The sequence below is a fragment of the Macaca thibetana genome, chromosome 1 (genome assembly GCF_024542745.1).
Source record: "Macaca thibetana thibetana isolate TM-01 chromosome 1, ASM2454274v1, whole genome shotgun sequence".
In the NCBI taxonomy this organism is placed as follows: Eukaryota; Metazoa; Chordata; class Mammalia; order Primates; family Cercopithecidae; genus Macaca; species Macaca thibetana.
In genome coordinates, this window is record NC_065578.1 from 218,354,128 (window position 1) to 218,381,453 (window position 27,326).

Genomic DNA, 27,326 nt, shown 5'->3' on the forward strand with positions numbered 1-27,326 from the left:
TTAAAGTAGAAATGAAATGATTTTAAAATGCCTGTCAGTATACATTATATTTAAGCCAATTTTTAATAATCTGTGGCCACAGTCTTCAAATAAGTCTGTCAAATATTATGGAATATTTTTTATGAACTCAGTAGAGGCAAGGCAATATTTTAATGCTACCTGGAAAGACTATGATAAATGACTCAGAATAAGAGACCAATGAAATCTGTATTAATCCATATGATGAAAATAAATCCTGGAATATGATGACAGTGTTCCTTTAATATTCTAATCTGACCTTTCTCAAAACCCAATTAAAGCATGCTAATTTTAAAAATTAGGACAAATAGTATTTTAAAGTAAATTCAAGAAAAAGGTAAAGTAACAGTGATACATCACCACAAAATATCAAATAAGCTTACATTTTAAAAGGAACTAGTTAGCCAAGATAGTGAATACACACCTGGGTTCTCACTGATAATTCTCATGTGATTCCTTCTCATGTGACTGTGTTTTTTTTTTTTTGAGACGGAGTCTCGCTCTGTCACCCAGGCTGGAGTACAGTGGCCGGATCTCAGCTCACTGCAAGCTCCGCCTCCCGGGTTTACGCCATTCTCCTGCCTCAGCCTCCCGAGTAGCTGGGACTACAGGCGCCTGCCACCTCGCCCGGCTAATTTTTTTTTTGTATTTTTAGTAGAGACGGGGTTTCACCATGTTAGCCAGGATGGTCTCGATCTCCTGACCTCGTGATCCGCCCGTCTCGGCCTCCCAAAGTGCTGGGATTACAGGCTTGAGCCACCGCGCCCGGCCGTGACTGCTCTTTGCTTTGCAATTGTTGCAATTATCCATCAAAGCCATTGCAATAAATAACACTAGTTTTCATTAAAACTCAAAAAACCTTACAACAAAAACATAATTTGGATAATCCTTTCATATTGGCTTCTCCTACTTTTTCCATGCAGGCCTGGCAAAGATTCCAGCTAACCTAGATCTCTCTTTTCAGGCGTAAAGCATGTGATTTAGTTCAGGGTACGAGGGGTAACTATCATGACACTGAACTGTATAGGCGGTCTCATAAGTCCCGTTCGTTATTTATAAAGTAATGAACCATTTATAACGGTGTAAGTTATGTTTCGTGCCGGTTAATTTTACTAAGTCGCCCCCTTCCTACCACTCGATAATTGAAGCCGCCCCTTTTCTGCATCCTCTACAGCGGTGTTGTTCAAAGTGCTGCCACGCAGTCGGTGTCAGTCTAAAGGAGCTCTTGCCAGAAAGTGAGTCAACTGCTTCACTAATCATACTCATCAGTCCAGCTGACTTTCCGTAAAGGAAGCAGTGCACTGATTTCTATTCCAAGGCAAGCTGTTTCTCTTGTTGCAGAACATAAACTGACACTCCCAACAATCTGCTTGACCACACTCTGAATAAGTCACCTAGTAAAGTGTCAATGAAAATTATTTGAGAATATAATGTTTCAACTAGTCCTCAAAAAACACAAACTTAGGCCGGGCGCGGTGGCTCACGCCTGTAATCCCAGCACTTTGGGAGGCCGAGGCGGGTGGATCACAAGGTCAGGAGATCGAGACCATCCTGGCTAACACGGTGAAACCCCGTCTCTATTAAAAAATACAAAAACTAGCCGGGCGAGGTGGCGGCGCCTGTAGTCCCAGCTACTTGGGAGGCTGAGGCAGGAGAATGGCGTAAACCCAGGAGGCGGAGCTTGCAGTGAGCTGAGATTCCACCACTGCACTCCAGCCTGGGTGACAGAGACTCCGTCTCAAACAAAAACCAAAAAACAAAGAAAACACACAAACTTAAGAGTCATGTATTGACCAGATGGAAGGAAATAAAACTGTCATCTCCCCTGTGTTCTACTTTGGTCTACCTATGAAGAGTCCTGTGCCTGATCATCCTGAAACCACAGGAAAGCAGAGGGCACAGAGGTATGCACAGCTGTGAGTGAAATTTTGGTCTTCAACAAAAACAGAATCACCAGAGTTCTGCCTCAATTTATCATGTCTCTGTATATTTCCGAAATGTCTAGCAGCCAGCACTGCAAAATTTCATAGTAACTACTAAATAACATACAACTGTACAACTAAATTTCTTTTAAAACAGCCAACATTAGGCCGGGCGCGGTGGCTCTCGCCTGTAATCCCAGCACTTCGGGAGGCTGAGGCGGGCGGATCATGAGGTCAGGATATTGCGACCATCCTGGCTAACACATGAAATCCCGTCTCTACTAAAAAATACAAAAAAAAAAAAATTAGCCGGGCATGGTGGTGGGTGCCTGTAGTCCCAGCTAATCCGGAGGCTGAGGCAGGAGAATGGCGTGAACCCAGGAGGCGGAGCTTGCAGTCAGCTGAGATCGCGCCACTCACTCCAGCCTGGGCGACAGAGCGAGACTCCGTCTCAACAACAACAAAAAAAACCCCATTACCAAAATGGAGACGTTAAAGATCTAAGTGAGATCTAACATGCACAGAATATTTTATTTCTGGTTCACGATTTCATTAAATTTCTTTTAAAAAGTATTTGAATTTTTCTCCATCAACTTACCCTTCATAGACTGATGGTGCACAAAGAGAAGCTTCAATTCCTTGAACAGGGCTTAAGTGATTCAATTCTGAAAATGCCTCTGCTGCAACTAAGAGATCCTTTGTTTCTGCATCTTCTAAATGGCCTATAAGTCATACAAATAAGAATATTATTTATGCTAAATATTTAGTGATTACTGATAGTCTTGCATTATTACTTTTTAAAAAGTTGTTGGGTCTGCTTTTTTGTTCTTTTAGGTTTGCTGCTGTATTATCAGACTGCTAACACTTTCTTTTTTTTTTTTTTTGAGACGGAGCCTCGCTCTGTTGCCCAGGCTGGAGTGCAGTGGAGCGATCTTGGCTCACTGCAAGCTCCGCCTCGTGGGTTCACGCCATTCTCCTGCCGCAGCCTCCCGAGTAGCTGGGACTACAGGCACCTGCCACCATGCCCTGCTAGTTTTTTTATTTTTAGTAGAGATGGGGTTTCACCGTGTTAGCCAGGATGGTTTCGATCTCCTGACCTCGTGATCCGCCCGCCTGGGCCTCCCAAAGTGCTGGGATTACAGGCGTGAGCCACCGCGTCCGGCCAACGCTTTCTTCTTTGAATTCTCTGAACCTAGCTCAAAAGCCCCCCCCTTAACCTCTCGCTTTTTACTTTTTGCTGAACAGGCACTAATGCAACTGTTTTACATATATTAACTCACTTAATCCTCAACATCAAAGAAAGTAGGTAAGAAAACTGAAGCCTAAGGTTATAGTGCCTATCCCAGCTCATGAAGCGTACTCAGTAAGTAGCTGAGCTAGGATTCAAAACTAGCTTGCTTCACTCTAGAGTTTGTGTTTTATGAAACTCCACCTACCACAAAAACAGAACAGATTTCTGGCCGGGCGCGGTGGCTCAGGCCTGTAATCCCAGCACTTTGGGAGGCTGAGGCAGGCAGATCATGAGGTCAGGAGTTCGAGACCAGCCTGACCAACGTGGTGAAACCCACCTCTACTAATACAAAAATTGGTCAGGTGTGGGTGCGCATGCCTGTAAGCCCAGCTACTCAGGAGGCTGAGGCAGGAGAATCACTTGAACCTGGGAAGCAGAGGTTGTGGTGAGCCGAGATCGTACCATTGTACTCAAGCTTGGGCAACAAGAGCGAAACTCCGTCTCAAAAAAAAATACAGATTTCTATTTGAGACTGCCTCATATTGTAAGAATAATCAGTGAAGATAATGCTATGAACATTCTTTTTTTTTTTTTTTTTTTTTTTTTTTTGAGACGGAGTCTCGCTCTGTCACCCAGGCTGGGGTGCAGTGGCCGGATCTCAGCTCACTGCAAGCTCCGCCTCCTGGGTTTACGCCATTCTCCTGCCTCAGCCTCCCGAGTAGCTGGGACTATAGGCGCCCGCCACCTCGCCCGGCTAGTTTTTTGTATTTTTTAGTAGAGACGGGGTTTCACCGTGTTAGCCAGGATGGTCTCAATCTCCTGACCTCGTGATCCGCCCGTCTCGGCCTCTCAAAGTGCTGGGATTACAGGCGTGAGCCACCGCGCCCGGCCTGAACATTCTTTTAATAGCTACCATTTAAACATGTTAGTAGAACAAGGCACATCTAAAGAGCAATGTAGGCCAGGAGCAGTGGCGCATGCCTGTAATCCAGCTGCTTGGGAGGCTGAGGCAAAAGAATTATTTGAAACCCGGGAGGCGGAGGTTGCAGTGAGCTGAAATAGCCCCACTGTACTCCAGCCTGGGTGACAGAGCAAGACTCTGCCTCATATAAATAAGGCAGTGTAAATTTCTAGACATATGCTATTTATGGCATGGCGCTAAAGTTCTTAGAGCAATTAATAATGCCCATGCTTACTAAGTAAAGATATCATAGTCCAAACTTCAGTGGACTCTCATCTTAAACTGCTTAAGATGCAGATTTTTATGTAAGTATGTGGTTTTACAGCATTAGAGTTAGGAGTTACCTTTAAATAACCTTGTTAAAACTGTGTGTAGGGTAAGAAACATATAAATAGGCTGTTTTCTGATCCACCAATTCTAGGTCAAGTCTTTCCCCCTAACTAGGGTTCCCCTGGCCCTCTTGTTAACCAAACTGGATTATAAGGGTTTGTCAATATAGTCCACCATACTCTATGTGACAAGGGAGCAGGTGCCATTTCTACCTGACTCCCTGTTTGATCTTCAACACCCAGAAAAAACACAGAAGGAGCTAACAGGAATACATACATTAGGAACTCAAAACATTTTTTGATAGGTAGAAGAATATGAAGATAATAAATTCATGAGCCACTGAACTAGTTTTTTTTTCTTTTTGAGACAGGGTCTCATTCTGTTGCCTGGGCTGGAGTACAATGGCGCAATCACAGCTCACTGCATCCTCAACCTCAACCTCCTGCGTCCAAGCAATCCTCCCCTCTCAGTGTCCGGAGTAACTGGGACTACAGGTGCAGGCCACCATGCCCAGCTAATTTTTTAAAATTTTTGTAGAGATGGGGTCTCCCGAGTAACTGGGACTACAGGTGCAGGCCACCATGCCCAGCTAATTTTTTAAAATTTTTGTAGAGATGGGGTCTCCCGAGTAACTAGGACTACAGGTGCAGGCTACCATGCCCGGCTAATTTTTTAAAATTTTTGTAGAGATGGGGTCTCCCGAGTAACTGGGACTACAGGTGCAGGCCACCATGACCAGCTAATTTTTTAAAATTTTTTGTAGAGATGGGGTCTCCCTCTGTTGTCTAGGCCGGTCTTGAACTTCTGGGCTCCCAAAGTGCTGGTATTACAGGCGTGAACCACTGTACCCAGCCTGAACATTTATTTTCATTATCCAGTGATTATTTTGGAAGTGAGGACGGAGAGTAGAATGGAATTCTAGAAACGTAAGACTGCTGGATAAGTTTAAAATTGCGATTTGGCAGGGCGCGGTGGCTCACACCTATAATCCCAGCACTCTGGGAGGTCAAGGAAGGTGGATCACAAGGTCAGGAGTTCAAGACCAGCCTGGCCAACATGGTGAAACCCCGTCTCTACTAAAAATACAAAAATTAGCCAGGTGTGGTGGTGGGTGACTGTAGTCCCAGCTACTCAGGAGGCTGAGGCAGGAGAATCGCTTGAACCCGGTTGCGGGGGAGGGAAGGTTGCAGATCACGCCACTACACTCCAGCCTGGGCAACAGAGTGAGACTCCGTCTCCAAAAAATAAATACATAAAAATTGTAATAATTTGTTCTGTAAAGTTATTTCTTATAACTACTGGAAGGACTTTCAAGTCAGACAATGGCATCTTACATTTCCTTCCTTAAATACTATTATTCTTTTCTAAATTTCATGGCCAAATAAAAAATGTAACACCTAAGTTCTCCTCTGAAATCTCATACCTACTCATGAAGCAAGGTAAGCCACACTTTTTAAGCCGAAAGAGTAAGATCTGTGCATTATGTCTAGGAACTAGAACACTGTGAGCATATAATATTTAACTCTGACGCTTTCTTTTTGAGACAGGGTCTTGCTCTGTCATGCAGGCTAAAGTACAGTGGTGCAATCACAGCTCACTGAGGTTTCAAACTTCTGAACACTCCCACCATGCCTGGCTAATTTTTAAATTTTTATTTTGTAAAGACAGGGCCTCGCTATGTTGAACAGGCTGGTGCTGAACTCCTGGGCTCAAGCAATCCTCCAACCTCAGCCTCCCAAAGTGCTGAGATTACTAGCATTAGCCACAGTGCCTGGCTATGATGCTTTTCTTATGGTGGAAAAAATTCTATTATAAACTTTATTGAGGGACATTAATAACAATTTGGAGTATTCAGAAATGAGTTCTTACCCATTTGTTTCTGCAGGTCTGAAGGAGTTACTTCTGACGCAAATGCATCTTTATCTCCATCCTTTTCAGTTTGTTCAGTTACATTAGTAGTTAGTGCAGTGGAAGAGCTTTTGGGCTTACAGACTCTGAAAACAGTCTCTTCAAGGTCTTCCGGTGATGGGGCATCCTGATACTCTAAGGTAGTCTCATCGGATGTGATTGAAACACTGCTGTTTCCTTTGCTCACATCCAGTTTCTCTAAACTTTGTGACCCCACATCCATTTCTTGATGCTCCTTTTCAGGGCTGTTCAGGAAAAAAGATGTGGTCCTTTCTTTGCTCTTCAGCCATTCAGTTTCTGCTGGAACTGTACATTTTTTAGGCATAGTAAATACTTCTAATTTGCTATCATCTGCAGCCTGTAAAGTAAGATTTTGAAAACAAAAAAATTAATAAATATCACAGTTAAGTCTAGTCCTAAGCTACCCATCCCAGTCATACCCACGCTTTCTTTGCTGTTTTTATCCAAACTTTCTCCTTAATAAAAATTCATTTATTCTAAATCCATTCTCTTCTGGTACATAAAAGTTAATGGTGGCTAATGTTTCCCTAATTGGTAATATACCAGTATTTTCAGAAGACTAAAACACAGAACAGGCTAGATGACCAATAGTCACTGAAAGGTTCCTATTAATCTACAGTGGATCTAAAGACACACCCTCCTAAATATACAACCAGCTAGAAACAACACAGTATAAGGTAAAAACAAACATAAAAGAAGGACTAAAAACTAGGAAGGACTAAAAACTAGTCCCAATTCTACCACCATATATCTAGTTGACTACAGCCAACTTGGTGCTTCTGAGCCCTATTTATCTGTAAGATGACGTGTTTGGTTTAGCCAATGGCCCCAGTGTTTCTTTCAGAACTAACCTTTCCTGATTTCATTACTAGCTACAAGGTTATATACGAAAATCTATTGTGGTATTTAAAAAATTGATTTATGTAACTTTTTACTTGTCAGAGCTAATATATTCTTATTAAAAAATGTCTTTTCTCCCAATTATTATCAAACTTACTCCAGGAATCCATTTTGGGTTGACATCTTCTTCCACAAATGAAATTCTAGTTTCTTTAAGTCGTTGAGGAGACCTTCCAGGTGATGGAGAGGGAGATGCTAAAGGTGTTGATCGAAGAGCAGACCTCAGGATGGACTGAGGAGTGAACTCAGAAAATCCAGAAGTAGTAACTGACATGGCCAAACTTTTAGCTTTCTATGGTAAAGAGCAAATGGAATTACACCATGAAAAGTGGTTATATAAAAACAGACTGGGTCAACTGAGTCACAATAGTGGTTATATTCTCATCTCCATTAACGTATCAACAGAAATATTTATTCCAGATTTCTGCAAAGAAAATACAAAATTCTTCCAGAGCTTTTTATATGTAAGTCTACGAAACATAAAACTGCATCCATAATTTTTCTAAAAGCATTATTTCCAACCTAAATTCAACTAAAAAATAAAGTGCCAATTAGTAAGATAAATTACTTAACATTATAGAATTATACAAATCTATTACAGAAAACTACAGTAAGACTGTAGTATGTTTCAGAAAAAAAAATTTCATCACACAAATCCAATAATAACCAAATTATGTATCAGAATCCTCTGAAGATTTAGTATAATGAATACAAATAATCTGAAATTAGCATGTAAATTTATTTAGTAGAGATAATTCCTTCACTTAGCCTCTAAAGGTCTAGTAAACAAATTACTGAATCCCATTAGATTATAATAAATTCTGTTAGACATGTTACAAGATCATAACAATTCTTTTTTCTAGACTATTCTGGCAGCAAGTATAAAATTACTCCAATTTCATTTCATTTGAACCTAGCTGCAGAGGATACAAAGTGGATTTTTTTTTTTGACAAATGAAGAAAAATACTATACTGAATATTAACTTATTGAAACCTAATCTTCTTTTCAACTTATTTTAATAACTATTTTAGGAAGAGCATTAATTGAGGTATCTTTTATTCAACTTGAAAAATAAGGATTCCTTAGCTTCGCTATAAATGCTTGATATCCAAACAGAGAACCGAGGGACAATGGGGAGGGGTGAGGGAGAAAGAAAGCTTCTGGGTTTCAATCCAGAACATTAGTCAAGGGGCTAGGAAGATAGTATGTTAAAAAAAAAAAAAACTTTTAAAATGGAAAGGTTTAAAAAGACCACCACTAGCAGATATCACAAGTTGAGTGCTGTGATTTCTCAGCTAATAACTTATGAGATGGGAAAAGGCAATTTAAAGAGGGATACCAAAGTAGGAAGGAGTAACAGTTTTGTCAAAGGAGTCAAAGAATTTAAATAAATACAAATAAACCGAAGAACTAAATAGCATTTGATAGAAGAAATAACAGCATAATGATATCAGAAATGGAGCTTATGTAAAAATAAAAACAAACAAACTCAAGAACCTGAAAGTATTACAAATGACAAAGGCAAATTTGCAATAACCACACAGAACCTTATATTACATTTAAGAAAATAAATGTAATTGTTAACTTTAAGCAGGAAGGGATAAATTTAATCAGCTCTGTTTTTAGAAGATGTGAAAATATAAAAAGATGCTTAAAGCATTTCCCAGCACTCCCCAAAAGTATCAGTTATAAATTGCTTATTTTTCTCCTTGCTACTTGAAAAATAAGAGCAATCCAGTTTCATTGTGAATGCTAGATGCATAAATACTAACCTTAACTACAAGAGGAGTTTCAAGCAAATGTAATTCTGAAGTCCTGGAGATAGCCTGAGGTGATCCTTTTAATTGTGAACTTGAGGACAGTGAACGGGATACTAGGTACAAAGGAGATTTCACGGAGCATTGCTGAATAAACTCCGAACACTGAGAAGGCTGGGGGACAGGCTGAACAACCAAATCTAGCAGTCTGTAATCAGAATGTGCATTTATTGAGTTATACTGAAAAACCAAAAGAATTTAGTACCCCATTTAATCAGACCTCTATATTCACTGGTAACTATGACAGCCACATGCAAATACAAATTCAGTCAAGTATATTAACGTAATCCAAAGTGCCACCATGCATTCAAAAAGTCAGAAAATTATTCATAGCAAAACAGAATTAAGAATTGCATGTAGCAACTGATTTTTAAAAGGAGTTTGTGTCGTCCTCCTTCCCTTTACCTATATTTACTGAGCTCTCGCTATGTGCCTAGCATCTATTTTCAAGTGAAGATGAACTGCCAATTATTTAAAACACTAAGAAAAACAGGACAAAGCTTCCCTGGCAATTCATTTACTACAATTCATTAACATGCAAAATATCCATTCACTTACATGTAATACATATAATGAAAACTGGTTCATTTTGCCTTTATGGTTCTGATTACAATAAAGACTAGACTGACCAGCCCCTCCCCACAACCAAAAGTTAACTTTTTCAAATCAGTGAGTTTGGTGACAAAGTACAACGTTAAGACTCTACTACAAGGTTTTCCGTAACGTCCTAGTCCCAGTGATAAAACTGATCCCACTGATTACTTGTGGTGAGCATGTATAATCCAAGTAAGTTTTAGAGTTTAATATACAGATAAATTTCAACTCAAAAGTCGAGTTTTCAGGTGGTCATTTTTGGCGGACCATTTGCACAGGTCACTCTTTTCTCGATTTCCTAATAAACAGTCTATCTTATGGTTGTATTTCCTAGCAGTAAAAACAATCCCTTTTTATTTCCCCCAAATGCCAACGCGGCTCACCTGAGAATAACCAGAAAAGCAGAGTGTGCTCTGGAGCCCAGAAACACAAACTTGTAGTTGCAGGACCCTCTTTGTCATCCTATCTATCAGGGCGGTGTGGAGCCCAGAAACACAAACTTGTAGTTGCAGGACCCTCTTTGTCATCCTATCTATCAGGGCGGTAGACCCACACAGGTGACAGTGGGGAAATATTTAAAGGTCTTCCCACTTGTTATTCTGTATCAAACACAGCTTTTAGATTTCTACCAAACCAAGAATATCCAATCAGGCTGCTAGACATTTCTTTTCTTCTAGATTCTCTTCTTTCTCTATCTCATTTGCATTTAAATTCTGTAGTTGGATTCAATTCAAACTTGGAAAATAGTTTGTTCACTTTTATACTGAGCCATCCCAAAGGAACATTGTTAAATGTTTGCATTGTGTTAATATTTATGTTTAAGGTACCTATTTATGAATGCTTCTCAAAAGCAAGGACTGTGCAACAAAAGCAACCTACCAAGTCAAAGCAAAACTCCTGCATCAACGAGACTTAGTATTTTAACATTAAAGCTTCTAAGGAAAACCTTCTTAAGGTATTTTCTAAATGAAATGTGAAATATTGCACTAGGTCTCAGGTCTTCAATCCTGAGACCAAATATTCTTTCAGAACTAACCTTTTCTGATGTCATTACTATCTGCAAGGTTATATACAAAAATCTACAGTGGTATTTAAAAAATTGATTTATGTAACTTTTTACTTGTTAGAGCTAATATATTTTTTACTATAATCCCTATAAAGAATGCATCCTATATCACATAAAAATATCAATTTCATAAATTAGCACTTTAGCCTTACTATATGATGTACCCACGGATGTTATCTATTTTGCTGTATTTCATTGCAAGATATACTGTCTACCCAGTAATGCAAACTCAGTATGAAAAACACATAAGGTAAATATTCAAAACCCAATTGGCTCTCTTCCATCTGAGCTAATGCTGGCTTTAAAAAATTCTCATAACACGGCCGGGCGCAGTGGCTCAAGCCTGTAATCCCAGCACTTTGGGAGGCCGAGACGGGCGGATCATGAGATCAGGAGATCGAGACCATCCTGGCTAACACGGTGAAACCCCGTCTCTACTAAAAAAATACAAAAAACTAGCCGGGCGAGGTGGCAGGCGCCTGTAGTCCCAGCTACTTGGGAGGCTGAGGCAGGAGAATGGCATAAACCTGGAAGGCGGAGCTGGCAGTGAGCTGAGATCCGGCCACTGTACTCCAGCCTGGGCGACAGAGCAAGACTCCGTCTCAAAAAAAAAAAAAAAAAAAAAAAAAATTCTCATAACACTTCTTTAAGGACCTGAGGCCATTAAAAATCCTTTCAACCTTTAAAATATGTCTATTATTACACTCTATACTTTTGGCCTCAGTTCTTTCTATGATCTTACCTCAAGTATCTTTTTCTTAATATCAAAAATTCAGATAATCTTGTAATGATTATCTATAATCATTATAAATACTTTAAACAATGTAATTTTGTCCATGATAAAACAATAAAAAATTTGCAATGATCCTGGGCATATTAAGAATAATCAATACATTAAGATACATACTCTGTTCTCTGTGGTAGATAATTATGAACACTTTTCAACTAACCAATGCTCGTAAGTAAATACTTGCAATCACAATTTCATCTTGGATACAAAACTTCAAGTTAACTATTTTTGTAACACCACAGGTAAGATGTAAAAGTGCTGCATCTGAAGCAACACAAGACATTTTAGTAGGCAATGCTGAACAGAAGAAAGCTTCAGTGAGCTACCCAAGATTAATTTGTAACTAAGTATAAAAACAACCTTCATTTAGAGGTCTAGTAACAAGGAGGTAACAAGGAAAGTAAGTTAATAGTTTGCTCATGAGACAAACTTCACTCCTGTCCACTAAGCAGTCTGAAATTATTAAACAAATGTTTTAAGTACACTACCTGATGTAAAATTTCCTAAAATTACTGCTGCCCAAAGTATAATAAAAAGCAAACATTAAAATATTCATTTAATAATTTAAGATAGTCTATAAAATGTTAAAGATAATTAAAAATTATAATTGTAATTACCAACTAACATTGTGTCTCTAAGAATGATTTAATAAATTCTTACCTAGAAATTTTTTGTGATGCTTTTGAAATTGGTGTTCCAAAAAACGCCTCAGGCAGCTCCGGAGCTGGGAGCGAATACACTATAGGAGATGGTTCTTCTATTTTTGAACTACAAAAATAAAGATTTACTTCTAATGTATCACAAGGAGCACTGGTAACACGTGGATTAGATGGGAGAACAAAGGGTTTTCATTTCTTTTTACTTTGTACATTTCCGCATTGCTTACAAATAACAATGAACATTTCACTTTTAAAGGTTTTTAAAAATTCTTCTAAGAAACAGTTTATCTTGTTTACATACACTAACACTAATAAACTTAGGCAATGAGAGTGGATGCTGATGTCCAGTAAAGATTAACAAGCAGCGTGACCATGAAACATGTAAGAAAACGTACCTATTGTAAGGTGTGGTGCTACTTATAGGTTCTTTGCTTGCCCAGACTTCTCCAATTTTAGATAACACATTGTTGATGAAAACAGATCTTGTCAACACAGTTCCTGTTACAACTTGCTTTGGAACTGCTGATAATGGCTTGGGTCTAGAAACTGTAAAATGAAGAATGTTAGAATTAACTGCATCTCTAACAAACAGGATTTTAATCAAAGCATATGAAAGAATGATTACAAAAAACAACCACACATTACGTGGTAAGAGTAGCTAAAAATTATATATATAATTTTTGTTTTTTTAAGACCAGTCTTGCTGTCACTCAAGCTGGAGTGCAGTGGCATGATCTCGGCTCCCTGCAACCTCTGCCTCCTGGGTTCAAGCGATTCTCTGGCCTCAGCTTCCCAAGTAGCTGGGATTACACGCATAGCCACCATGCCCGGCTAATTTTTTTTTTTTTTTTTTTTTTTTTTGAGACGGAGTCTTGCTCTGTCGCCCAGGCTGGAGTGCAGTGGCATGATCTTGGCTCACTGTAACCTCTGCCTGCGAGGCTCAAGGGATTTTCCCGCCTCAGCCTCCTGAGTAGCTGGGACTACAGGCATGCGCCACCATGCCCTGCTAATTTTTGTATTTTTTATTTGTTTGTTTTTGTTTTTGAGACAGAGTCTCGCTCTTGTTGCCCAGGCTGGAGTGCAGTGGTGCGATCTCGGCTCATTGCAAGCTCTGTTTCCCGGGTTCACGCCATTCTCCTGCCTCAGCCACACGAATAGCTGGGACTACAGGTGCCCGCTACCATGCCCAGCTATCTTTTTGTATTTTTTAGTAGAGACGGGGCTTCACCGTGTTAGTTAGGATGGTCTCAATCTCCTGACCTCATGATCCACCTGCCTCGGCCTCCCAAAGTGCTGGGATTACAGGCATGAGCCAACGTGCCCAGCCATGTGTTTTGTTTTAAACAAATTGAAGGTCTGTGGCAACCCTGTGTCCAGCAAGTCTACTGGCACCATTTTTTCATCAGCATGTACTTACTCCACTGACTAGCTGTTCCCCCTTGTCTCTCCCTTTCCCCAAGGACCTCCCTTATTCCCTGAGACTGACAGTATCTAAAAATTAAGCCAACAAATAACCCTACAAAGACCTCAGGTGTTCATGTGAAAGGAAGAGTCGCATGTCCATGACTTTAAATCAAAAGCTATACCTCTTATGCCAGTTAGCCAAGTTGTAAATGCAAAAAAGAACCTGAAGGAAATTAAAAGTGCTACTTCAGTGAACACATGAATGGGAAGTCAATGCCTGGCTTCAAAGGACAGGGTGACTCTGCAGTTAGGGGTTAATATACTCGATGACTTTAAATTAAAAGCAATCACCATTCCAAAAATCTCAAGGCCCTTAAGAATGATGGGAAATCTACTATGCCTGCCTTCTATCCATGGAAAAAGCCTAGATGAAAACACATCTGTTGACAGCATGGTTTACCGAATATTTTAAGCCTACTGTTGAGAACTACTCAGAAAAAAAAAAGTCTTTTCAAATATTACTGCTCACTGATAATGCACCTGGTCACCCAGGAACTCTGATGATGTACAGGGAGACGAATGCTGTTAGCAGGCAAGAAAACCCAACATCCTTTCTGTAACCCTGGATCACAGAGTCATCTCGATTTTCAAGATATAATTTAGAAATACATTTCATAAAGCTATAGTTGTCACAGAGTGATTCCTCTGAGAGATCTGAACAAAGTCCTTTGAAAACCTTCTGGAAAGGATTCACCATTCTAGATGCCATTCAGCACATTCATAATTCCTGGGAGGAGTCAAACTGTACAATAAGAGGAGTTTGGAAGAAGGTGATTCCATCTTTCATGAATAACTTTGAGGGCTTCAAGACTTCAGTGGAGAAAACAACCGCAGATATGGGGGAAAGAGCAAGAGAACTAGAAAGAAGCAGAGCCTGGGCCAGGCATGATGGCTCATGCTTGTAATCCCAGCACTTTCGCAAGCCAAAGTGGGAGGATCACCTGAGGCCATGAGTTTGACAACAGCCTGGGCGACACAGTGAGGCCCTCTCTACAAAAAATAGCCAGGCATGGTGGCACACACCTGTAGTCTAAGCCACTCGGAAAGCTGAGGCAGGAGGATCACTTGAGCTCAGGAGGTCAAGGCTACAATGCGCTATGATCATGCCACGGTACTAGAGTGTCTGTGACAGACTAAGACCTTGTCTCTTAAAAAAAACAAAAACAGACTAAAGATGTGATAAATTGCTGTAATCTCATGATAAAACATGAATAAAAGAGGAATTGCTTCTTACAGAAAGACAAACAAGTGGATTCTTGAGATGGAATCTACAGTGTTGAAATGATAAAAGTGTAAACAGATGGAGGGTCTCCAGGGATTACGGGAATTTCACATTTAAAAGAGAAAAGTATAATACGTAAGCGGTATTTTAATTACTAGCTCCTCTAAAGAGGAATCTGGTAAAAATACCCTAAACTTTCTAGCTAAAAGAGGGTATAAAACCTTGAAAAAGGCCGGGCGCGGTGGCTCACGCCTGTAATCCTAGCACTTTGGGAGGCCGAGGCGGGCGGATCACAAGGTCAGGAGATCGAGACCACGGTGAAACCCCGTCTCTACTAAAAATACAAAAAATTAGCCGGGCGCGGTTGTGGGCGCCTGTAGTCCCAGCTACTCGGGAGGCTGAGGCAGGAGAATGGCGTGAACCCGGGAGGCGGAGCTTGCAGTGAGCCGAGATCGCGCCACTGCACTCCAGCCTGGGCGACAGAGCGAGACTCCGTCTCAAAAAAAAAAAAAAACACACAAAAAAACCTTGGGGAAAAAAAAAAAAAAAGCCCGAGGCTATTTACTTTCTCAGGGACCGGGTGTCTTTCCCAGGACAGGAAAACGGTTGTGTATCAAATACCGCCTCCTCAGAACCCAAAATTCTTGAAAATGGCCGGATTCTGTCATATATAAATTCCCAATTTGGGTATTTTATTTTTTTATTTTTATTTTTATTTATTTATTTATTTTTTGAGACGGAGTCTGGCTCTGTCGTCCGGGCTGGAGTGCAGTGGCCGGATCTCAGCTCACTGCAAGCTCCGCCTCGCGGATTTACGCCATTCTCCTGCCTCAGCCTCCCGAGTAGCTGGGACTACAGGCGCCCGCCACCTCGCCCGGCTAGTTTTTTGTATTTTTTAGTAGAGACGGGGTTTCACCGTGTTAGCCAGGATGGTCTCGATCTCCTGACCTCGTGATCCACCCGTCTCGGCCTCCCAAAGTGCTGGGATTACAGGCTTGAGCCACCGCGCCCGGCCCCCAATTTGGGTATTTTAACAAAGCCTTTTTATAAAAAGCTACAAGAGCCGGAATCAGACCCTTTTAAATGAGATAAACAATACAACTGAGCCTTCAAAAAACTAAAAACAACTAACCAAGCAAACAAAAAGTGACTGCTGCTCCCACTGTAGCCTTGCTGACCTTGCTAAACCTTTGGACTTATCTGTCCCATAAATGGCAGGAAACAGCTAGCGGGGGGGGCACTTACCCAAATGCGAGGACCACTAAAAGGGGTGGTGGCTCATTTTTCTAACCAGCTTGACATGGTGGCCACGAAATGGCCCCCATGTCTTAGGACAGTGGTTACAAGTTGCCTAGTAATGAGAAAAGCTTAAAAACAAACCATGGCTCAGACATTAATGGTCTAGGTCCTCAGTTATCCAGAGTGCTAAAAACAGAGACACCATTTGCTTCCTGAGGGGAGGATGTTACAACAGAAACTTAAACTAAGAGGCAGCCACATCAAGGTGTGCCAGATGCTTAATCCTGCCATGCTCCTGCCCACCTCCCAGGAACTGCCCCTACACAAATCCTCCACCACTGGTGGTAAAATGTATTCTCCTCAAAAGGACCTAAAATCAGGAACTGCCCCTACACAAATCCTCGACCACTGGTGGTAAAATGTATTCTAGTCAAAAGGACATAAAAAACAAACCCTTTCAGAACTCTGAAGTTAACAAAGTCTTTGTTTGTAAATCAGAGTAACATCATAAAAAGGGGCCGAGAAAAACAAAGCATACAATGCTGTCCTCACCTGGAGTTAAGGAGGCTAACAGCCTACAATCCCTGACTAGATAGAGCCTTGTCTTCAGGACAGGTTAAGGCCATCACGTCTCCACAGACTCTAAGTATGCTTTCTCTGTAATCCATGCCTACAGTGCATTTTTTTTTTGAGGCCTACTGACTGCAGACAATAAGGAGGTTAATCATATTAAAAATATTACAGCTATTAGAGGCAGCAGTACAGTTACCTAAAAGGGTAGCGGTGGCCTACTGCCAGGGTCACCAAAAAAATAAAAAATAAAAATTTTAGGTTATTAAAAATAATAATAACCTAAAGATACAGCTACTAAAAAGACAACCCAAACATGTGAACTTTACAAATGACCCTGATCCCAGACATCCTACTCCACAAGTGTTCACCTCTGGAATTAAAGCCAAATGGGAAGGGTATTTTCCACATTTAGATTCAGAAGGATGAACTATTAATGACAAAAAAAAAGAAAAAAAAATCTAGATTCCCAAAAACCTAGGGTGGTCTATAACTAAATATGGTCATAGATCATCACATCATGGTAAAAAACAAAACAAATCTTATGCAATTAGTTAATAAAGATACCTGATCTAAAAGATAAAACAGCAAGGATCTAACAGGTGTCTCCAATTTGTACAACATAACACCAGATCGGGCTCCCTTGTGCCTCCACTAACCTAAGCTGTCAGCTGGGGTGGCACGCCAGGAAAAGACTGACAAGAAGACTTTACAGTGATGCCCCAGCACCCGAAAACTTCAGGTACCTACTAGTGTAGACACCTTTACTGGCTAAATAAAAGCCTTCCCTTGTCACACACAAAAAGACAAACGAGGTTGTCAGAGTTTTAATCAAAGACATCGTCTTGGGGTTTCTGGCTTACTCTGACCAATCCAGAGTGACAACAAAACTGCCTTCATTTACAAAGTTACTCAGGGGGTGTCCTCTGCCCTGGAAATTTAATAGAGGAGGTTACACACAACTTAAGAAATCTCAGTCATCTAAAAAGGTCAAGCATAGTAATAACACCATAAGGGTCATGCTAGCCAAACTATGCCAGGGAACTCAAAAACTGAGTAAAGCTCCTTCCCATCACACTATCACGGGTGCTGAAAGGGAGTGGGACTTGGCCCTTTCCGATTACTATATAGAAGAGCTTGCTTGGCATGATGGAACCTTCAACGTGAGCTGCTGTTGAGACCGAGAGGGCAGTAAAACATGCTGTCGATTTTAAAACATACAAACTCTCAAAATATGTGAAACCACAGTCTACTAGTTCCCACTGAGGTTAAGCTTCACCCATATTAACCTACAGACCGGGTTCACCGTAAGATTCAAAAATCCTAATCACCTCCGGACCAACTAAACTCTGTTTGGACCATGTGCTATTAACCACTCACTCTTCTCCTAAAATTCAGGGGCTCAGACCCTAAAAACCATCATTCCTGAGTGATGCTGCACCAGAGCCCTCAGATCAGGCTCTACTAGGTTCAACTTATTCCTATAAGCCAGTCTCTGACTTCCGGGGAAGGAATATTACACATTAAGTAAAACGTGCCCTTGCCATACTCGATATATTCAAACTTTCCCCCTTACAGAACTCTCCATACTCATTACTCTTCTGTAAAATAAAAAAATCTTAACTGGTGATAAATTACCATATAAAAAATAAACTCTTTCTCCCTCTACCGTTCAGTCCCTTTTATTACTGTGACTGACGGTCTCTGGAAAGACAATACATTAGTTAATTTCTCCTGCATCATAGCAAAGGGAAAGAATCTGTCCCAGTACTAAATATACTAGAGACAATACACTAGTCGATTTCTCTTGCATCACAGCAAAGGGAAATAATCTGTCCCAATACTGAATATACGATAGACACCCACAAGCCTAGCTTGTCCAAGCCATGCAATTTGTGGTGACCTCAAACTTCATTTTCACCCCACAAAACTGGAGCAAGCTCCCCTTTCCTGCAGTTATCCCCTCCACAAAAACGTTCCTTATGTCACCTTGACTAACACATCTATAGTAAATACTACTTACTGTGTAAGTCCTACTAAACTATTCAACTGTAGGTCAAATATACAGGCACTATGATATTCATTCAACACAGACTTACTACACTGACATTGTCAGTGTAGTAAGTGACATTGCCAGTGTAGTAAGTGACATTGTCAGTGTAGTGACATTGTCAGTGTAGTAAGTGACATTGTCAGTGTAGTGACATTGTCAGTGTAGTAAGTGACATTGTCAGTGTAGTAAGTGACATTGTCAGTGTAGTAAGTCTGACCCAAAAGGGAGGTACCGGCTGCTGCTTCTGACACTACCACCTGTCACCTCAATACAACTCACTACTGTCCTGACACAATCACCATTCATATTTCAATATTAAAAACAGTATTTTAAAATATTTAGCATTTTAAAATATTTTTTAATAATAGAGACAACCCACTAAATAAAACTCACGACAAAGAGTGCCAAACTCCAGTTTCTAGTATATACAAGTAGACATGCCAACAACTTATGATAAAATTTCAGCTGACTAAAGAGACTAAGACTATCTTTGATGTGGGCCTCTGTCTCCCGTATATAAAGACGACACCTAAAGCCAAATAACATACTATTAAATGTCTCTATCTTCAGACAAATACATGTCCCTCTGAGGCATGTATTCCTCTACATGCTAAGCAAACAAAAAGTGACTGCTGCTCCCACTGTAGCCTTGCTTAACCTGCTAAACCTTTTGACTTATCTGTCCCATAAATGGCAGGAAATAGCTAGCTGGGGGAGCACTTTCCAAATGCTAGGACCACTAAAAAGGGTGGTGGCTCATTTTTCTAACCAACCTGACGTGGTGGCCATGAAACGGCCACCCAAAAAAATATATACCCCACTGCCAGGCTGCCTTGGATTCCTTCCCTTCACCCTGTTTAACATGAACTTATCCCTACGTCTTGAACCTCTCAATAAAATCTGTATCTTCCAAATTTAAAAAATTCAACTATAGCTGCTCTTATTACAACAATACCAGCCATTACAACCTATCCTGAGATCTTGAAATATATTTAAATTTAGCATCTAAAAATGTTCACTCCTTTAACATCTCTAGACACGCATCCCTGATCAACATTAAAAAGTTACAAAAAAAACTGACCTCCATCTCTCAGCCCTCAAGAATGACGAGTGACGTATCTCCAGGGAGAAAATTTGTAAACAGAGAGTTTCCCAGGATTACAGAAATTTAATCAACTATCAGCCTTTTTACAGCCTCCCGCTATTTAGCCGGTTTCTTCCTAAACCCTATGTAAAATATTAGTCACCTACTTTGTTAAAACCATCTCCTGACAGGCCAACAACTTATATTATAGATAAACCAGAATGAACTTTCTTTACCACCATACTAAAGTCTCCACCCCAGGAGGTGCTACAGCTTCCTTACCATGACAGAGACCTATATACTGACATAATAACTAAGTCTACACAACCGGGACCACTCCTTCACATACAACAACACAACCTCTCCCCTCTCCAGAAAACCCTCTTGTCACTCTCCCTCAGCTGGACACGGCTTTGGAGAATCCTCCCGGTGTTGTCCTCCTTACTTAGAAGCCAAATAATAAAAAGTCCGATTGACCAAAACCTGCCTTCTTATAGAGTAGTTTGTTACTCAACAGGCATTTAGAATATTACATAAACTTAAGATGACAGGGCAGAGGCAAGGTTTGAGAGGACTGACTCATTCTGAAAGTTCTATGGCTAAAATGCTATCAAACAGTATCACATGCTACCGAGAAACTCTAGTGAAAGGAAGAGTAAACTGACATGGCAAACTTCACTGTGTCATCATAAGAAACTGTCACAGCCACCTCAACCTTCAGTAATCACCATGCTGATCAGTCAGCAGCCATTAACACTGAGACAAGATCCTCTATTGGCAAAAGGATTACACCTCACAGAAGGCTCAGATGATCGTTAGCATTTTTTAGCAATATTGCATTTCAAAATTAAGGTATGCACACTGGTTTTAAGAATAATGCTACCGCACACTTAAAAGTATAGTGTAAACATTATGCAACGGGAAACCAAAAATTGAGAAGACTAGCTTTATCGTGATAGTCACTTTATTGCAGTGATCTGGAACCAAACCAGCAATATCTCCAAGGCATGCCTGTGAGTGTTAGCGAAAGTAGCTAAATTTAAGGTGGTTTCAGAAAAGTAATTATTCAGTATCGTTTTTGATCCAATAGATTATGATATTCTTCAATGAAATTCTTACCTAATCGAAAAACTGATGATGTTGACAGATGATAAGGCTTAGCTCGTTCAACAGCTAATTTTCGATGGACTCTAGGAAGGATTTTTCCATACTGGTCTAATATAGAATTTCGAGCCAGTGATCTCTCCCGCAAACGAGGATCACGATCATTCTATTAAATATCAAAATTGATAAGAAATTTAACCTTCAAAATGTTAGGTGCTATAATTCTATATTTAAAATAAAATATATTTAATAAATAAAATTCTACCATTTAAAATAAAACTACGAATATCCAAAAATATCTTCCTCCTACCTACATATCCATTTTTCCAAACCAAGAACTTCATCCACATATCTAATTGTTTTATCAATCCTTACCCATCAATAAATTCCAAATCTCTGCTACCAAGCCTTTGTTCTTCACAACTAATAAAAACAATGGTTATTAAGCCTCCATACGTGTCAGGCAACATTCTACTTTACACACATCTCTGTGCATCCTCAAAACCACCTCACAAGGAGACGTTATCATTTTATAGTTGATAAAACCAAGACTGAGAGTGTGTCCCAAGCACACAGAGTGAATGAAGAATTAGTCTGACCCTCGAAGTCCAATGATCTTGTACTATATGACCCTTACTGTTGGCCTCTACGTCCTCCTCTACCACACAATGATCTTTGTACTATGTAACTCCTATTGCTGGCCTCTACATCTTCCTTTTGTTTTCCCTGACTGAAATGGCATTATTGTAGGCAGACATCAGAATGCAAATGGCATAGATAAAAGAATCAGGTAGTAATACCGTGTTCCCAATTCTGTTACAGAGATAACTGAGGATTCAAAGTAATGCTAGGCACAGTGGTTACCAAACTGTAATCTCTTATATAACAAACCAAAAAAGTCTCCAGTTTTCCTTATTCTCTTATCCCCCATAATAAGACAACTTGAATCATACCATAACATTAATCTTCAGAGTTTGGTTCAGCTTCAAGGCAGGCACATAATTGGCACGCTGCAAATGGTGCACTAAAAGGAATTCATGATTCTGAACACTGGCACTGGACTGTAAAAAATTCACTAAACATTCCTAAAAAGAACAAAATAGACTGTCAACTACCAATTTACCTTGAATTTCTGACAAGTTTACACGGGTAAGTAATTACCTGCTCAGTGTCTGTGAACGGCAGCTTCAGTAAATCTTCCATTAAGCCCATTTCCTGACAGACTTCATACATGTGCTTTAGTAACTCCTCTATATTCAACCTATTGCAATGTTGCCGCAAAAAACTCCAGGCTTCAACCATGCATCTGAAAGCATATTTATCAAAGTTTAGTTTTAGAAAAATTTATTTAAATGTACAAAACAAGAAATCTAAACGTAGAATCTCAAAGATACTTTGTAAAGTATCTTTACAAATAATTTAAAAGTACTTTAAAAAATTTGTTGAATACTAAGTATTGCATAAAGAATCTTGCTAATAATGTCAGTAAAATGACATGTTTAAAGAATTTTGTGCTGCTTTTTAGACATAAAATAATAAAAACGCAAAGTACACAAAGCTTCAAAGAAGACAAAAAACGAATGTGGCCTGGATAGAGCTGAATGACTGGTGTGGTGTGACAGAGGAACGTCAGGCTTTTAAAGCAGTGACACTCAGTGGGAAGTGTGGGAAAGACAGAGACCTACACGTGGAATCAAGCACACTGTGTTCATGGGGAAGGGAGAGCAGAGCTTAGCAGTAGATGTTTTTTGGTTGATTTGCAGCAAGATTAGATTGGAGAACTTGTGGCAGTCTCAGATACCATGCAGAGGTGCTGAGACGTCCTTTGGTGGGCAATAAGATCATTTAAATGAAGGAGTGTTTCTTACACAGAAGTCTCCCAGAATCAGGTGGGAGGTTTTTTTATTATTATTTATTTGTTTAAATGCCAGTGTTCAACTCATACCCCACCAACAGCATTGTCTTGAAGGTTCACTTGAGCATATCTATAAAAATTATAATTAGATATAGGTCAGGACCCAATGATCCCAATGCAAAGAATACAGTCTACAGAAACACCAGCAAAAATTGCATAAAGATTAAGTATAAGAATATATAGTGAGGGCCAGGCATAGTGGCTCATGCCTGTAATCCCAACACTTTGGGAGGCCAGGGCGGGCAGATCACTTGAGCCTAGGAGTTCAAGACCAGCCTGGGCAATGTGATGAGACCCTAACTACAAAAAATACAAAAATTGGCCCAGCGTGGTGGTGTGTGCCTGTCGTCCCAGCTATTCAGGAGGCTGAGGTGGGAGGATTGCTTGATCCTAGGAGGTCATGGCTGCAGTGAGCTATGATCATGCCACTGCACTCCAGCCTGGCAGACAGAGCAAGATTCTCTTTTTGAAGAACAAGAAAAAAAAGAATATATGGTGAAACAATGAATTATGATGTAGCCCTATATGAGGAAAATATGTATTAACTTGGAAAATCATTAGTTTTTTAAAAAGCAAGTTAAAAACAGTATGAAAATGATAATTTTAAAAATTAACCAATAAAAATTCTGTTTACATACTTATTTAAATAGAAAAGAAAAAGTTCTGAAGATATACACTAAGAATGGTAGTGATTACTCTGGCAGTTAAAATTTTTGGAGAGGCTGACGACTTCCAAGGCAGAATAAAAATGGCAAGCCTGCACCGCCCCAGACTGTCTGTGAACACAGAGTTACTCGGTGAAGCAAACGGTACCACTCTTGGCAGATCAGGGCCATCTGCTAATTTTGTTGTTCTGGGACTAGAATATTTTCACATATTCCACAGGGCTTATACAGGCCAACAGTCAAGAAGCACAATGTGTAGAGGTATTCCCTAAAAATTTACATCCGAAATTGCCTCGTACTTCTCTTACTAGACAGTGGAATCATTATAACTTGAGTGTAGAAGAGTGTTCATCTGTGTGTCCATGTGCACAGAAATATGGTCATTTTTCCCTAAACCAAAATCTAGAAACCTTAAAAGCAGAACATTTTTGAACAAAGAAAAACAGAATAAAATGAACATTTCATTATTAAATTTCACAACAAGGTTGATTTCTCTAATGTATACAAAGCGGCTATAAATCAGTAAGATAAATCCCAACAACACAGGAAAAAAAGCCAAAGATTTTAATGGGCAGGTCACAAAAGAAATAGCTCTTTTAAAAACAGATACTTTTATTATTATAGTGAGACCAAACATACTAAAACTACCATTTTTACCTATGAGATGAAGAGACAAAAAATACCTGGTACACTGTGTTGATAAAAAACATAGCACATGGTAATTGAGAGGAGGATTAAGTTGGCATAACCTTGATGGAGGGCAATTTGCCCTACTTGTCAAAATTAAACTACCAAAATTACGAGGGCAAACATCCTTTCACCTTAGGATTTTATTCTATAAATTGGCACATGTGCAATATGTGTGGTTATTCATCATAGCATTGTTTAAAATGGCTAAAGGTCGAAACAACCTAAATGTTCATTACAGAGAACTATTAATAATTAGGGCAAGGTGTGGCAGCTCAAGACTGTAATCCCAGCACTTTGGGAGACTGAGATAGGTGGATTGATCACCTGAGGTCAGGAGTTCGAGACCAGCCTGGCCAACATGGCGAAACCCTGTCGCTATTAAAAATACAAACATTAGTCAGGCATGATGGCGCATGCCTGTAATCCCAGCTACTTGGGAGGCTGAGGCAGGAGAATCGGCTTGAACCCGGGAGGCGGAGGTTGCAGTGAGCCGAAACCGCTCCACTACACTCCAGCCTGGGTGACAAGTGAGACTCTTTTCCCCCAACCCCGCCAAAAAAAAGGGAGAACTAATTAAAAAAATAAAGGTACAGCCATCCAAATAATGAACTACTATGCAACAGTTAAAAAGCAAATCCTTTATGTAATTATAAAATTAGCACCAAACTAAAGTGAAAAAAAGTATATTGCACAAGGGTGTACAGTCAGAAGGGTATATACAGTGTACTGTTTTTATTTGTTAAAAGGGTTTAGTGGGAGAGAACATATAGGCATTTGTTAACATTTGTTTAGAAGATCTTAGGAAGAATACACTAGAAGTTATTCACAGTACTGGGTACTAAGAGGAAACAGGCAGTTGGGAATTCACTATGTCATCGTTCTTACCTCTTAAAACACTGAAGCATGTAAATAGCTTATCATCAAAAATAAATAATATGTCTCTCCCCCAGCCCATAGGCATTATATATTTTTAAAATTTTCCACTTTAAGCCGGGCATGGTGGCTCACGCCTGTAATCTCAGCACTTTGGGAGGCCGTGGTGGGCGTATCATAAGGTCAGGAGTTGGAGGCCAGCCTGACCAACATGGTGAAACCCCGTCTCTACTAAAAATACAAAAATTAGCCAGGCATGGTGGCAATGCCTGTAATCCCAGCTATTCAGGAGCCTGAGGCAGGAGAATCACTTGAATACAGGAGGTGGAGGTTACAGTGAGCCTAGATCGCGCCATTGCACTCCATCCAGCCTGGTGGACACAGCGAGACTCCAACTCAAAAAAAAAAATTTCCACTTTAAACTGTGATATCTACTCCCAGTTGCTCAGACATACTAGCAGGAATAAGAAACTTATTTTATGATTTACCAAATATTTAATAATCGTATACAGAGTATTTTTAACAACAAATGACAAATGATTATGTTCTTTCCCAGTTTCCCCCATAGCAGGAAAACACTTTCAACTTCAAGAAATTCATTGCCAACACTTAGCAAATGTTTGAAAACAAAGTCTCCAAATCCTCACTATTCTCTTTCTTCCTACAGAAGACAATAATGATGCTAGGAAGAAGAGTAAGAAAATTAATTTATGAAAGGCTAGGCTAGCATGTTGGCAGTAAAATATATAGAAGTCATTTTAATAAGGAATGCATGGGGGTTCTCAGCAATACAGCAAAGATAGACTGAAAACCCATCCTGTGGCAAACTCTCTAAACGTGCTAGACGAAATATAAACATGCATTATAAAATGCACGGTGGAGACCACAATACAAAAAGACATTCAAGAGAGGTAAACAACCAAGCACTGATTTCTCGTGACTAGAGTAAAGTAAAAAGACTGGGGAAAGACACATACAGGATATAAATAAAAAAGATTGTGTGTCTACACTAACAATTATTCATGATAAAGAAGGTTACCATATAATAATTTTAAAAGTCATTTTTAAAAAGAACAAACTAAAACTCTTATGTACCTAAAATTCAAAATACAAAAAGCTGGCAATACTGTGAGGAACTGAGACATCCACCATTAGTGTTAGCAACTTCGCGTACTCAGTAACTCACAAAACAGACCAGGAAAAAAAATTATTAAGGACACAGAAAGATTAAAACCATGCAACGAACAAACTTGATCATGGGGACAAATATATTTAACATTTCACCTATTAAATGGAGAATACATTGAGTACTTATCAGTGGGTAAATCAAGTCTTACCCCAAAAAATTTTTTTAAATAGAAGCAGGGTTGGCTGGGCAAGGAGGTTCACACCTGTAATCCCAGCACTTTGAGAGGCTGAGGCAGGCGGATCACCTGAGGTCAGGAGTTGGAGACCAGCCTGACCAACATGGTGAAACCCTGTCTCTACTAAAAATACAAAAATTAGCTGGGCGTGGTGGCGGGCGCCTATAATCCCAGCTACTCGGGAGGCTGAGGCAGGAGAATCGCTTGAATCTGGGAGGCAGAGGTTGCAGTGAGCCGAGATCGTGTCACTGCACCCCAGCCTGGGCAACAGAGCAAGACTGTCTCAAAAAAAAAAAAAAAAAAGGAGAAGAAGCAGGGTCTCCCTATGTTGCCCAGCCTGGTCCTGAACTCCTGGGCTCAAGTGATCCTCCTACTTCAGCCTCCCAACGTGCCGGGATTACAGGCATGAGCCACTGTGCCTGGCCTTTATTATTATTACTTTTAAACAGAGCAAGTCTTAGCAAAATTTTACAGGTCAGGTACCACATGGATCACATTATATGATTACAATATAATTAGCCAACAACACAATTTTTTAAATTCATTATTTGTAAATTAAAACTTCTAAATCATAGGGAAAATAAATAACCATAATGAAAATTTAAAAATATTTAGAACAGAATCATCTATTAAAATGGTGGGATGCTGCTAAGGTGCTATGTAGGACATTCGATTTATATTTTTGTATTACCAAAAAAAAAAAAAAAAGCTGAAAATGAAACAATCACCCAACCTGAGTTAAAAGTACAGCAAAAATGCCGGGCGCGGTGGCGCAAGCCTGTAATCCCAGCACTTTGGGAGGCCGAGACGGGCGGATCACGAGGTCAGGAGATCGAGACCATCCTGGTTAACACGGTGAAACCCC

At 39.9% G+C, this 27,326-nt stretch overlaps 1 protein-coding gene across 3 annotated transcripts in view; it reads right to left on the bottom strand.

Moving 5' to 3' along the window:
* Nucleotides 1-27,326, bottom strand: part of AHCTF1 (AT-hook containing transcription factor 1) — a 97,261-nt gene that overhangs the window by 15,366 nt on the left and 54,569 nt on the right. For 2 of the 3 annotated variants that reach the window (XM_050771586.1, XM_050771568.1), the window contains exons 22-30: nt 22,116-22,260; nt 21,908-22,039; nt 20,970-21,120; nt 12,614-12,764; nt 12,220-12,327; nt 9,065-9,257; nt 7,389-7,583; nt 6,332-6,728; nt 2,539-2,662 (exon numbers count right to left, since the gene is read on the bottom strand). In XM_050771586.1, coding sequence (XP_050627543.1) covers nt 2,539-2,662; nt 6,332-6,728; nt 7,389-7,583; nt 9,065-9,257; nt 12,220-12,327; nt 12,614-12,764; nt 20,970-21,120; nt 21,908-22,039; nt 22,116-22,260 — 1,596 coding nt within the window. The remainder of the gene's footprint in view (nt 1-2,538; nt 2,663-6,331; nt 6,729-7,388; nt 7,584-9,064; nt 9,258-12,219; nt 12,328-12,613; nt 12,765-20,969; nt 21,121-21,907; nt 22,040-22,115; nt 22,261-27,326) is intronic. The other variant, XM_050771577.1, reaches the window with a different exon arrangement.